The following is a 13,568-nucleotide window of genomic DNA, read 5'->3' as shown; positions in this document are numbered from 1 at the left end:
ATGGCGGTGATGGGGGTGCTTCTTGCACCCCCTGCCCGCAGGGTCTCGCTCCACCAGGTCCTGAGCACTCCCTGGGGACACAGTACAGAGCACAGCCGGGTTTTGGCCCTGGGGCAATGGTAACTCTGCAGAGGCTAAGCCCTGCGGCATCTGCTCACCTCTGCCAGTGCCCACCTCCCCATGCAGCACGGACAGCCCCTGGTGCCGTGGGTCCCATCCACACCTGGGTGCTCCCAGAGTCATCGGGATACTCGTGCAGGCATTGCACCCTGCCCTGCACATGTCACCCTGCCCGCGGCACGGCCTAGCACCCTCAGAGGGAGCAGAGCATCAGCCTGGGCGGGCGGCGATGGCTAAAGCAGAAGAGCCACTTTCCCCCGGCGAGCCCTGCGGTCGCAGAGGTGGGAGTGGGGCACCCGTGCCCCTTCCCCACAGGTCCAGCCCACAGCAGAGCTCTTGGGAGAGGGCATCGCCTCCGTCTGTGGCTCAGGACCAGGGCATGGCAAAGGAGGCACATTTCCATTCCATCCCCCTGCAGGGCTCAGAGGGACGGTGAGGAGGTGACACGGGAAGTGCCTTTGCACCTGCTCCCTTGAGCCCCTCCTGAGCGAAGCCCTGGCTTGCAGCTTGCACTGTGCCCTCACAGGGGTGGCCGGCAGGACAGGATGCACCATCCTGCTGCCTGGGAAACCCCTGCGCTGCTCAGCCTGCAAGGTAGGGATGGGCCCTTCCTTGGTAAGCAGGGCAGCAGGAACCCAGCAGGGAGCATGTGCCCTGCAGCATCCTGAATCCTTCCCAGGGAGCCAGCCTTGGAAACCCCCCTAGATGTGAAAGGGCTCCTGACAATTAGCCAGCTCCCAGCAGAGCTGATTCAGGTTTTCTCTCCCTCCCGCGACGTGTACCTTTTTCCACTACCTGCAAAGCAACCTGCAATACTGGTCCTGCCGAGCATCACCCCTTCTCAGAGCTCAGGTACCCGTGGGCAGGAGGTACCTGCCCCCACAAACAGCTTTGAACTTGGCCACGTTCTGCCCCTTGCAGCAACAGCCTCGGGGTCTCAGCCACCTTGCTTCTGTTTTTAAAACAATACCAGAAACTATTTGTAGTTACAAAAATATAGGTGGGAATATTTTTTTCTACTGCTCTGCTCTACCCTGTTGCATGTCAGCAGAAGTGAAACTGGCAGCGGCACAGCCTGCTCCCCCTCAGGGCCGCGCACCCATGAGCACCCCTTTGACTCCCAGCTGGTCTCCCACCACAAGGGAGAGGCAGCTCCCACCCTGCCTGGGTGACCCTCAGCGTTTGGAGATGCTCTCCTGCTCCAGCAGCTGCCCCTCAGCCTCTCTGCCCGCCCGGCTGCTTCTTCCCGTGCCGTAATTGCACACCCTCATGAGCTGCTAGAAAGCGAGCGCTCCTGAATTACTGGACATACAGGCTCATCCTCAGCAATTCCATAAAAATAGACAATTGCAGTAAAACATTTTGCAAGGAAGGTATCCAGAGACAGGAACCGAGTTTCATTTACATTGGCCAAATATAAAGTCATTGTAGTGGCTTACAGATTTTGTGGGATGGGTTCCTCCTTTTGTCTAGCGTGAGTCCCGCTGGAGCAGCATCAATTTCTCTGGAACTGGAAAATGCATGTGACCTGCATGGCTCTCGCATTGACTTTAGCTGGAAGTGAGCAGAGTAATTCCTGCAGAAAACCCTGCCAAAGCAATTTTACTCAGAAGCAGAACAGGGTAAGGAAAGATTTATGATGATTCAACAACGATCCAAGAGGAGGTGGACACAATGAGGCATGTTCCTGAAGCATTGATGGAGGTTCATAAAGGTTATTAACAACTCAGAGGAAGTTCCTCTGGCATGTTCTTGGACCTTTCTCATAAAGACTTGAAAGCAAAGACAGGAAAATACATTGTGTAAGTAACCATTTATAAATGGTATATGAAGATTCACAGCCAGAGCAAAAAGCCTGTGAGCGAGGAGAGCATCCGTCGCAGGAGCCAGGAGGCTGCGAGCCACGCTCCAGCTCAGCCCTCGCAGGAGCTCATCACACCTCGTCCCTCGTCCATCCTCCGGCTGCCAGCGTGGACATCACAACATGGACATGGTGGGTCGGAGAGGTCTCGGTGCCCTGGGCAGCATGGGCTGGGGCTGGACCCTTCTGCACCTCCTGGGGGGCTCGGGCAGGCCCAGCTCATTGCAGGTTGGCTGCCATGGCAGCGTGGGGATGCACCCAGCTCCCGTGCTGTGGGGCAGGTGTGCAGCTGAGTCCCACCAGGGCCACGGCTGGGGCTGACCCTGCTGTTCCCCTCTGGCCCCGGGCTGGGACCGGGGTCTCGGGGGGTCGGAGAGCCCCGCGGCAGGGGAGGCGGAGGCGTTGGGCAGGATGCGGGCTGGCAGCAGGCTTGGGGTGGGAGGGGAAGAGGCCAAGGGCAGGGAGGGAGCGATGCTCTGTGCGCTCTGAGGAAGTGTGAGCCCCGCTGCCCGCCAAGGGCCAGACACGCCTGGCGCTGCCGGCAGCTGGGCAAGGTGCGTCTGCGGCGCCGATATGGTAGGTCTTGCTCCTTTCCTTGGGGATGGGTCGGCGTCTGCCCGGAAAAGGGGGTTAGGGAAGGGCAGGGCTGCGGACAGCCATTTCCAGGAACTGGTGTCACTGCTGGGGATCTGCGGGATAGACCCAGGCTGCCCTGGAGAGACCCTGCCCCAGGCAGTGAGGCCGTGCAGGCGCACAGGGCACTGCCACTGCAGAGGCAGCTGCCAGCCCTGGGTGGGGGGGAGACAGGTGGGGCACAGAGGGCATGCCCTGGACTTAGGGGCTCCCCAGGAGTGACCTGCACTGCTGGCATGGCTTCCCTCACTGCCCAGCTGTGCTGCGGGCACAGCCCCCCCAAAGTGCCTCGCTGGAGGGGCCCTTTCTGCAGCAAAGCTGTACCTGGCTGGTGGCACCGCGTGTGCCTGCATGCTGGCATAAGCAACGTGCCCTTGTGGCTACCAGGACCGCCTGGCAGCAGTGAGGGTGCACGGCGGGGTGCGTGAGACCCGTGGAATGTGCATGCTCATGCCTCCCTCCCTGGCACGCAGGGCACTGCTGCGGGACTGCGGTCTGCTGGGAGGACGTGGGCTCTGGGCTCTTGCGGCATCTGCTACCTGGGCATCGCTGCCATCGCATGGGGTAAGCCGCCCGCTCGGTAAAGCCAGCGTGACCCTGCTGCTGAGGAGCCTGCAGGTCTGGGAAACTGGAGAAGGGCAGCAATGTTATTTTGGGGGCTCATCACTCACACCCCCCATGGCTGCCAGCCCCAGGGCTGGATCCTTCTGGGCTGGGAGGGGGCTGCACCTGCCCAGGCCAGCTCCCTCCATCCAGACCCGTCACAGGACAGTGCTCCCTCAGGGAGGGCCAGGCCACGCGCAGGGTCCCCTCAGGGTGTCTGGTTCCCCAAATGCAGCATGGCAGCCAGTGCATTGTACCGTGAACTGGAGAAAGGCAGTAGCAGCTCTACCCCCTGCCTACACCCATGCCCATGCTGCGGAGCTGGGCACGCATGTAGCCACAGGACCCCCAGGTGCAAGGGTTGGGAGCGCAGCGGGGGCAGCACCACACAGAGTTAATGCTGCTAATAGACATCAGGAGAAAAAATCAGAGTACAAACTAATTTGGTTTTGCTGCCTGTAGCATATTTCCTTCACAAGTTGGCATTGCACAGAGCAAAACCTACTGGTGCCTGCTCTGTCCCTAGCGATCCTCCATGAGCTGGGTTATTTTCTAAACAACCTTTCGTGATTGAGCTAAGGAACAAAGACAAATGCAGAAGTGTCAGGAAGGAGGCTGAGATTTAGCTCTGAGGGGAAAACAAAAATGCAAAGGCACCCTGAGTGTGGGGGTGCAGAGTACCACCCTGGGGGGAGGTGTTGGGGGCTGTCAGTGGAGCTGAGGGGTTGAAATGCAGGCAAACAGCACCCAACTGGGGGTTCAGCTCCAGGTGGGGCAGGGAGAGGTAACAGAAGGCTGAGGGGAAGGAGTGGGGATGAGATGTGCTACAGAGAGTGAGTTACTGGTGGAAAGAGGCAGGAGAGCATGTGGAGGATGGGCATGTAGCAGATGGGCTCCCTTGGTCCTTCTCGATTTGGGGATGGGATGTGTGAGGGTAGCAGGGTGGCTGCCCTGCCCTGAGCTGTGCTGGGGAAGTAGCGAGGGCCAGGAGGCGGGTGGTGGGAGCTGAGGACAGGGCAGGCTCCCAGAAGGTGCCCTGAGCTTCTGTCCTGCAGCCCCAAACTCCCAAGGAGTGAAGAGGAGGGCTGTTGTTGAAGGCTATGTTTTCCTCAGCTTCAGTTTTGTTGCACAAAGTGGATAGTTTGCTCTCTCGCATGGAAAACCTGACAAATTATGGGAATTTTGCCTAGAAAAATACATAATTATTGACCAAGCTAGAGCCCTAATTAGACTTGGGAAGCCCCAGATTTGCATCTAATCTACGATGCCCAGACCTTTGCCTGCATGACCACAGCGTGACGCGCTCTCCTGAGACACAGGGTACCCCAGGCTGGTTGTTTGGAGCCAACTTTGATCACCGTCTCACTTTCTGCACAGATGGAGATATGATCCCTGTATCACTTTCTGCAGTTGTGGAGATACCTGCTTCTGGGGAGGAGAGAGGAAGCTTTTTTGTGTGGCTAAAACCCTTTGATTGCATCAAGTTGTGGTGCGAAATGATGTAAATAAGAGCAGTGTTTTAGCAAAGTGCCCTTCATTTCTGGGTGTGGGTTCCAGTTAATCTCTGGCTTTCCCCTGCCTGGTGGGCATGACCAGGATGTGAACTTGACTTTTGCAAGACGTTGTTTTGCAATACTGAGTTTTACGGGACTCTTCAGACCATCTCTGGCTCAGATGAGCAGCTCGGGATCTAAATGCTTTTGGGGGGGAGGGCATTCTCGTTGCTCTGCCTTGCTCCAAGCTGACTCTCATGTAGAAGTATAAAGCAAGAAAACCAAAGTGGTACCCTTCTGCGCTCGAGGAAGGAACTGCCTTTAAGGAACCATTTCAACGTTGGGTTTTCCCCTTTGGGAAACCTTTGTGGGTGGGGGAGCTGGCCTTACACCCCTTGTGCTGGAGGAGGGGTTGGCATCACCGCTTGGGGCTCTTCTGCCACCTGCGCTCTGCCCGCCCCATCCCACGCTGCCCTCTGTCTCAGCCTTCATCCTTTCTTCCCCCACCTTCCTCGTTCCTGTGCTGTCACCCGCTGTCCCACCTCAGCTCCTTCTGCCATGCCCAATCCACCCAGGTCTCCATGAACCCTCTTAGAGCCCCATTCTCATCCACACTTGTCCCTTTGTCCCGTCCCCTCACCCAGCCAGTTGCTGGCATCTCTTGGCCCTGATGCCAGCCCTAGCCCACCCTCATGTCCCAAGGGACCCCATCCCCAACCTGGCTCCCATCCTTTCTGCGTCAATCTCGGACGTCATCCTCTCTCACAGGCATGGTGACACAGGTGGAGGTGGGTGCCTGGACGTACCACTACAGCAACCAAGGGGACTACACATGGGAGCAAGCCAGGAACTACTGTCAGACCTTCTTCACCGACCTGGTAGCAATCCAGAACAAGCAGGAGATCAAGTACCTCAATGAGAGCCTGCCCTTCCATGGGCGCTACTATTGGATTGGCATCCGCAAGCTGGGTGGCACCTGGACCTGGGTGGGCACCAGGAAGGCACTGACGAAGGAGGCGGAGAACTGGGCAGCTGGGGAGCCCAACAACCGCCGCTCCAACCAGGACTGCGTGGAGATCTACATCAAGCGGCAGCAGGAGTCAGGCAAGTGGAATGACGAGCCCTGCAACCGGAGAAAAAAGGCGTTGTGCTACCAGGGTGAGTGGGGGGACCATGGCACAGACCCAGATCAGGAGGGCCGGGGACCTCAGCAGGGTAGCGAGTGGCTCCTGATGACCATCCCCTGTGTGTGCAGCCTCCTGCCAGCCCTTCCCGTGCAGCCAGCGTGGCGAGTGTGTGGAGACCATCGGGAGCTACCGCTGCGAGTGCTACCCCGGCTTCCACGGCCCTGAGTGCGAGGATGGTGAGCAATCCATCCCCATCCCTCCCTCCCTGCTGGAGGGCCTGAGCCCCCATGGCAAAGCAGACAAGTTCGTTGTGCTCCTAACGGGCTGGCGTCTCTCCCAGTTGTGCAGTGTGCCAAGCTCGAGCCCAAGGGAGCGCGCATGAACTGCAGCCATCCCTTCGGAGACTTCAGCTACAACTCCACCTGCACGTTCGAGTGCCAGAAGGGGTTTGAGCGGCGAGGGGCAGGCACGCTGAGGTGCCTGCCTTCCCAGCAGTGGTCAGCAGACACCCCCTCATGCACAGGTAGGGTCTGCCAGGGGCTGGGGGTCTCAGGGATGTGGCACTGATGCTTTGGGGGGGCCAGCCCTGCATGCCCAACATTGCCCAGGCAAGCAATGGGCTGGGCTTGCTGTGCCCCTGCCCTTTGGGGGAGCAGCTCCTGGTGCTGCATGCAGGGAGCAGTTGCCTGATGAGGCTGCGATGGGCAGAGCGGCTGTGAGCTCTGGATAAGCTCCCTGCTCTCCCTGGCTGTCCCAGTGCTCTTGCTTGCTGCCCTGAATCCCCCCCAGGCACCAGCACCCTGCGTGCACTGTATGCAGGGGCCAGACAGTGTCTTGGCACCTCCATCACCCCAGTGGCACTGTCTGTTCCTCCCTAAGTCCACCCCGATCCACTGTGGGAGGGTGCTCGGTATCTCGGGGGTCCTCAGAGAAGAGTGAAGGGGGGCTGCCATCCCACAGCCAGGGGAAGGGTGTATCCTGGTAGGGCTGGGCTGCCTTGAGCGTGGGTGAGGACCCATGAGATGAGGTTAGATACAAGCTGGGAGGGACAGAGCGGGGCAGGAAGCCGCAAAGGAGAGAAAGCTGCGGTATGTTACACTGCAGGGGCAGGGAAAGTCTTCCCGTCAGCGGCTCGAGGTTTGCAGCCAGGTGCCGGGTGCCTCAGAGAGATGCTGGGCTTTATTGTGGAGGTGAGAGAGCCCTGCTCTGTCATCCCTGTGCCGCTGTGCGGTGGATCTGCAGACATGCACAAGGACGGGACAAGTCAAAGACTGGAGCAGACACGGGACGCAACTGGGGACCCTCTGTATTGGGAGACCCAGCAGAAGGGGTCAGGGGGTGGGCAGAGTCACTGTATATATATTTTTAAAAAGGAAAAAAAAAGCCTGCCTTGAAGTTAGTGCTGCCAATGACGCCTGTGCTAGGTGGGCCTGTGGTCCAACCCAGGACTTGCTTTAGGCAGCCGAGACCAGCGAAGCTTTCTGCAGTTAAGGGGAACGGGCACAGAGATGTGATGTGACTGTCAGCATCCCCAGCAGTGGCAGGGTCAGGAGCTGGCTCCCAATTTTGTGGAAGTCCCCCTAGGCAAGCTGGGCTGAGCCTGCCCTCTCCGGGCTTTTCAAGTTCCCGAAGGCTTGCTTTCCCAGCTCACTGTTTTTTCCTGCTGGCTTTATGTATGATTGATTTGCCTTTTTTTTGCAAAGAATCAGATGAGTCAGTCTGTTGCCCTTGCTGATAACAAAGCTGCATTAGCAAGCATTGCCAGTTGGGTTTACTCCAAAAACGAGCAGAGGCTCCTGCTGCGGCAAGGCTGATGGTGCTGCGGGCACCGGGAGGGAGGAGGCTGCCTGCCCTGCCCTCGCACGCCCTGCCTGCGTCTGCCTGCAGCGCGTGTGCCCCAGCTGGCTGACCCCAAAAGGGGCCGGGTCGATTGCTCCCACCCGCATGGCATGTCCGCCAACTCCACATGCGCCTTCTCCTGCCAGGAGCGGTTTGAGCCCATGGGAGCACGGAGGGTGCGATGCACGGCCAGCGGGGTCTGGATGGGGACACCCCACACTGCGCAGGTAGAGGCTGGGCTGCCTCCTGGGGGGTGCCTCAGCGCTGGGTTTTGGGGTCCCGATAGACACCTCTGGGGATTCTGTGGGAAACCAGGCTTGCCTGTAAAATAGCTGTGAAAGGAAAAGTCTACGGAGGAAAGTGTTTGGTGTCAGTCTGAAAGCTGAAGGTGCAGGGAATGGGGTCTGCCTCAACGGGGCTGGGTGCTGGTTGTGTTAGATGTCCTCCTGGCACTAACCTGTGGTGGTTCTGCAGACAGCGGAGTCACTTGCCCCAGCAAATGTTGGATGCTGCCCTGGCATGCAGCGAAGCATGCCCTGGGCACAGCCTGGGGAGGCTGGCACACAACCCCTACAGCCATTGCAGTCACCCTATCCCAGTCCCCTACAGCCTCACAGCCATCTGGGTGTCCTTTCCCCTGATGCTGTGACAAGGGCGGAGGGAGGTCTCTGATCCCCTCCAGGGAGGGAGGCAAGTAGGACTGCAGCAGCTGTGGTCCTTTGTCCCAGAGGCTGTGACCCAGGGAAGTGGAGGGGATAAACAGGGCTCTGGCAGAGCAGCAACTGCGCCCCCCCCCCCCGCCCCGAAATCATTTATATGGAAGAAAAATCATTGTACCAGCTATGTTACTACTGTTTTTGAAGAGGTGAGACTTGTTGGGGTGAGAAAGGTAAATCAAAGACCTATCACCATAGATTTGGTTTTGTTTGATTGGGCTTCAGCCCTAATCCCTAGATTTAACCTCATCTATCCTATCTCTGAGACCTGCTCTCCCATTGCAGCGATCACCTGCCCAGTGCTCAGCGCTCCAGACCGAGGACAGCTGAACTGCTCCCACCTCCACGGGGACTTCGCCTTCGGCTCCACATGTGCCTTCTCCTGCCAGACGGGGTTTGTGCTGACAGGGCCAGAGAGCCGCGAGTGCACAGCCATGGGGACCTGGACTGGGGACACCCCACAATGCAAAGGTAGAGCTGCTGCTAGAGCTTAGGGTGTCATTGGCCTTGGGGTGACACTAGAATTTTCCCCAGCCTCTTGGACCCAACAGCAGTTTAGCCTTGTAGTCCCCAGGCTCCTGATTGAAGTGTATCTCTATCCCTGCAGCCATCACCTGCCCAGTGCTCAGCACTCCAGACCGAGGAGAGCTAAACTGCTCCCACCTCCACGGGAACTTCACCTTTGGCTCCACGTGTGCCTTCTCCTGCCAGACGGGGTTTGCACTGATGGGGCCAGAGAGGCGTGAGTGTACGGTCACAGGGACATGGACTGGGGACGCCCCACAATGCAAAGGTAGAGTTGCTGCTCAAGGTGTCACAGGCCTTGGGTTGACCCTAGGATGTTCTCCGGTGTCTTGGGCCTCTTGTCCCAACAGTTTAGCCTTGTAGTCCCCAGGTTCCTGCTTGAAAGGTATCTCTATCCCTACAGCCCTTGCCTGCCCAGTGCTCAGCGCACCAGACCAGGGAGAGCTGAACTGCTCCCACCTCCACGGGGACTTCACCTTTGGCTCCACGTGTGCCTTCTCCTGCCAGACGGGGTTTGCACTAACAGGGCCAGAGAGCCGCGAGTGCACGGCCACGGGGACATGGACTGGGGATGCCCCACGCTGTGAAGGTAGAGCTTCTGCTAGAGCTTAGGGTGTCACTGACCTTGGGGAACATCCTAGTGTCACGCCAGCCTCTTGGTCGCAGCAGTTTAGCCTCGCAGTCCCCAGGCTCCTGCTTGGAGTGTGTCTCTACCTCTGCAGCGATCACCTGCCCAGTGCTCAGCGCTCCAGACCGAGGAGAGTTGAACTGCTCCCACCTCCACGGGGACTTTGCCTTCGGCTCCACATGTGCCTTCTCCTGCCAGACAGGGTTTGCACTGACAGGGCCAGAGAGCCGCGAGTGCACAGTCATGGGGACCTGGACTGGGTATGCCCCACATTGCAAAGGTAGAGTTGCTGCTCAATGTGTCACAGGCCTTGGGATCACCCTGGGATGTTCTCAGGTGTTTTGGTCCTCTCGTCCTAACACTTCAGCCTGGTAGTCCCCAGGCTCCTGATTGAAGTGTGCCTATTTACCCTGCAGCCATTGCCTGCCCAGTGCTCAGTGCTCCAGACCGAGGACAGCTGAACTGCTCCCACCTCCACGGGAACTTCGCCTTTGGCTCCACATGTGCCTTCTCCTGCCAGACGGGGTTTGTGCTGATGGGAACAGAGACCCGCGAGTGCACAGCCATGGGGACCTGGAGTGGGGACACCCCGCTATGCAAAGGTAGAGTTGCTGCTCAGGCCTTGGGTTGATGCTAGGATGTTCTCTGGTTTCTTGGTCCTTTCATTCCAACAGTTTAGCCTTGTAGTCCCCAGGCTCCTGATTGAAAGGTATCTATCCCTGCAGCCGTTGCCTGCCCAGAGCTCAGCGCGCCAGACCGAGGAGAACTAAATTGCTCCCACCTCCACGGGGACTTCACCTTCGGCTCCACATGTGCCTTCTCCTGCCAGACGGGGTTTGCACTGATGGGGCCAGAGAGGCGTGAGTGTACAGTCACAGGGACCTGGACTGGGGACACCCCACAATGCAAAGGTAGAGTTGCTGCCTAAGGGGTCACAGGCCTTGGGGTGACCAAGGGACATTCTCTGGTGTCTTGGTCCTTTCATTCCAACAGTTTAGCCTTGTAGTCCCCAGGCTCCTGATTGAAGTGTATCTCTATCCCTGCAGCCATCACCTGCCCAGTGCTCAGCACTCCAGACCGAGGAGAGCTAAACTGCTCCCACCTCCACGGGAACTTCGCCTTTGGCTCCACGTGTGCCTTCTCCTGCCAGACGGGGTTTGCACTGATGGGGCCAGAGAGGCGTGAGTGTACGGTCACAGGGACCTGGACAGGGGACGCCCCACAATGCAAAGGTAGAGTTGATGCTCAGGCCTTGGGTTGACCCTAGGATGTTCTCTGGTGTCTTGGTCCTCTTGTCCCAACAGTTTAGCCTTGTAGTCCCCAGGTTCCTGCTTGAAATGTATCTCTATCCCTGCAGCCCTTGCCTGCCCAGTGCTCAGCGCACCAGACCAGGGAGAGCTGAACTGCTCCCACCTCCACGGGGACTTCACCTTTGGCTCCACGTGTGCCTTCTCCTGCCAGACGGGGTTTGCACTGACAGGGCCAGAGAGCCGCGAGTGCACGGCCACGGGGACATGGACTGGGGACACCCCACGCTGTGAAGGTAGAACGGCTGCTAGAGCTCAGGGTGTCATTGGTCTTGGGGTGACACTAGGATGTTCCCCAGTCTCTTCATCCCAACAGTGTAGTCTTGCAGGCTCCTTTTTGAATCGTGCCTCTTTACCCTTGCAGCCATCAAATGCTCAGCACTGGTAACCCCCAAGATGGGCCTGGCTGACTGCTCCCACCTCCATGGGGACTTTGCCTTCGGCTCCACATGTGCCTTCTCCTGCCAGACGGGGTTTGTGCTGATGGGGCCAGAGAGCCGCGAGTGCACAGCCATGGGGACCTGGACTGGGGACACCCCACAATGCAAAGGTAGATCTCATGATCGTATGTGTGTCTCGAAGTGCTCTGTTGTAGCAGACTGCTTTCCCCAGCATTCCTTTCCCCTTAGCACCCCCAGTCCATGGCAGCTCATCCCCAGGCCCCCCAGCCCACATGTCCCCATCCCTCCACCACTGGTCCTGTCCTATTGACGCTACTGCTGTGCTTTATCTCCAGCCATCAGCTGCCCGGTGCTGGACCCCCCCAGCAGAGGCCAGCTGAGCTGCTCTCACATGCACGGGAACTTCACATACAACTCCACATGCGCCTTTTCCTGCAAGGAGGGGTTTGTTCGGATGGGAGCAGAGGTGCTCCGGTGTGCGGCCACGGGGAACTGGACCAGGCATCCCCCTGTCTGTGCAGGTATGGTGGGACCCCCTGCTCCTCTAGCACCGGGGGGATCCAGCTTCCTGCAGCTCATCTTGAATGTGGTGGGGGGCACCCCAGTAGCTTGGGTGCTGTGAAGTCCTTCTGACAACTTTCTAACCTGTGGGTCTGCGGATCTGTTTCAGAGGACGGTGCCCCCTTCTTAAAGCAAGTCCTGGCTTACAGCAGCGGCACGGCTCTGGCAGTAGCTGGCATCGTGCTCTCAGGGACGCTCATTGCCCTCCTTGCCAAGCGGCTCAGCGACAGAGGTACAGAAACGCCTCCCGCAGCCCACCATCGCTTTGGCCGGGGGCTCTCAGGCAAGGTGGTTACAGAGTCCCAGGGAGGGTGGAATGATCAGAAGAATTTAACGGTGTGACTGCCTCAATCCATGTGTCTTATTTGCTGCAAGTTGCTTGGGTCTGTGGCAGTTTGTCCAGCTGAAAGTGTCAGCAGCCAGATTTGGAGGGCAGAGCCAGAAAAACCCCTTCATTGTAAAAGGGTAGAAGGCAAATGCTTCAGCCCCCTCTCCTGTCTCCATCCCATGCTTGTCAAACTCGGTTCCATTTCAGATGCTGCTGCCACTGCAGCTTCTCATGTCCTTCACTAAACAGATCTGGTTATTTCTTTTCTATCTATCTATTCTATCCCCATGGACGTTTCCACACTATTATCAGAGGAGAAGAAGAAGCTCCTGAACCCCACCAGGTGAGAGCCGTGCTCTGCAGAAGGGTGGTGGCTCTGCCCTGTGCCCGTCACAGCCCTGCGGTCACCTCGCTGTCACCCAGATCTGCCTGTGTGAGGCTGCTTTCACACGCAGTGGGAGCATCTTCGGGGCTGATGGGGCTGTGCTAACCCCTGCCCTTCGCACTCCTGCCCTCTCCCCCCAAGGTGACACCCTTGTGTCTGTTTTCCAGTGACCTAGGATCGCCAGGCACCTTCACCAATGCAGCGTATGACGCCAACCTGTAAGGTGAGCGCCGGCGAGATGCTTGCAGCACCCTGCGCTCTCGCAGCGTGCTGGAAACGTTCCCTCCTGCTTCTGCTGGAAGTCACGTGTGGAAAATTCACCTGGACAGCTATCCTCCTGGCTGGGGTGCTCCCAGGTTGGGGACGTGCCTTGGGAGGGGAAGAGGGGGCCCCACAGCTTTCTGCGCTGCACCGAAGGGGGTAACACCAGCTCCGGCTCTCCTGTGCCTCCAGCCTGGCCGTGACCAACACCCACCATGTCCCCCAGCTCTGCAGACCCAGCAGGAGCTGCTGCCGGGGCTTTGAGGGACTTCATGCCTCTGGCTGCAGTCCAGACCGCTGCTGCCGGGGGGAAACCGCACCCACGCTGCGTGTACACCCACCCCACGGGGAGTGGAGCTGCCTTCCTGCACCTCCCAGGCATGAGGACCTCTGAAGACCAGCCTGGGGCCGTGAGCCGCCGCCATCGCCTGCCGCCAGCCCCTTCCCCTCACGGAGCTGCCTCCCCGCCTTGAACGTTCCCCCGCGGCTCCCCCCACTCGTGCTTCTGGCGACGGGCTTGTGCCAGCGGGGCCTGAATAAACGCCTGTGTCTAACGAGCCGCCTCTGTGTGACTGCCTGGGTGCGGGTGGGGACGGCCCTCGTCTCAGGCCCTGGGGTCTAGAAGCGAAGCCCCGACGCGGACAGCGACCGTGGGGACGCACGCGGGCCCCGCGAAGCCGCCGCGGCGCCGTTTGTCCGCCGTCGGCCGCCGTCGGCGGGGTGGGGCGGGGCGGGGCGCTGCCGGAAGGAGACGTGGGTTTCGGGAGAAAGGCGGAAGCG

The 13,568-nt window shown here is 59.0% G+C and overlaps 1 protein-coding gene across 1 annotated transcript; it reads left to right on the top strand.

Annotated features, from left to right (window-relative positions):
- LOC104259328 (P-selectin) lies at positions 1 to 12,749 on the top strand. Its single transcript, XM_059822162.1, is given in 21 exon segments — positions 1 to 119; positions 1,594 to 1,660; positions 1,662 to 1,742; positions 1,954 to 2,037; positions 2,039 to 2,113; positions 3,088 to 3,178; positions 5,479 to 5,868; positions 5,966 to 6,073; positions 6,178 to 6,360; positions 8,678 to 8,863; positions 9,000 to 9,185; positions 9,321 to 9,506; positions 9,640 to 9,825; positions 9,962 to 10,147; positions 10,271 to 10,456; positions 10,903 to 11,088; positions 11,217 to 11,402; positions 11,589 to 11,774; positions 11,924 to 12,046; positions 12,455 to 12,485; positions 12,695 to 12,749. Coding segments are annotated over 21 exon segments (3,081 nt in total).
- Positions 12,750 to 13,568: the final 819 nt, after the last annotated feature.

The sequence above is a fragment of the Gavia stellata genome, chromosome 10 (assembly GCF_030936135.1).
Source record: "Gavia stellata isolate bGavSte3 chromosome 10, bGavSte3.hap2, whole genome shotgun sequence".
NCBI lineage: Eukaryota > Metazoa > Chordata > Aves > Gaviiformes > Gaviidae > Gavia > Gavia stellata.
The sequence above is the reverse complement of the archived record's forward strand: the minus strand, read 5'-3'. Positions and strand labels throughout refer to the sequence as shown.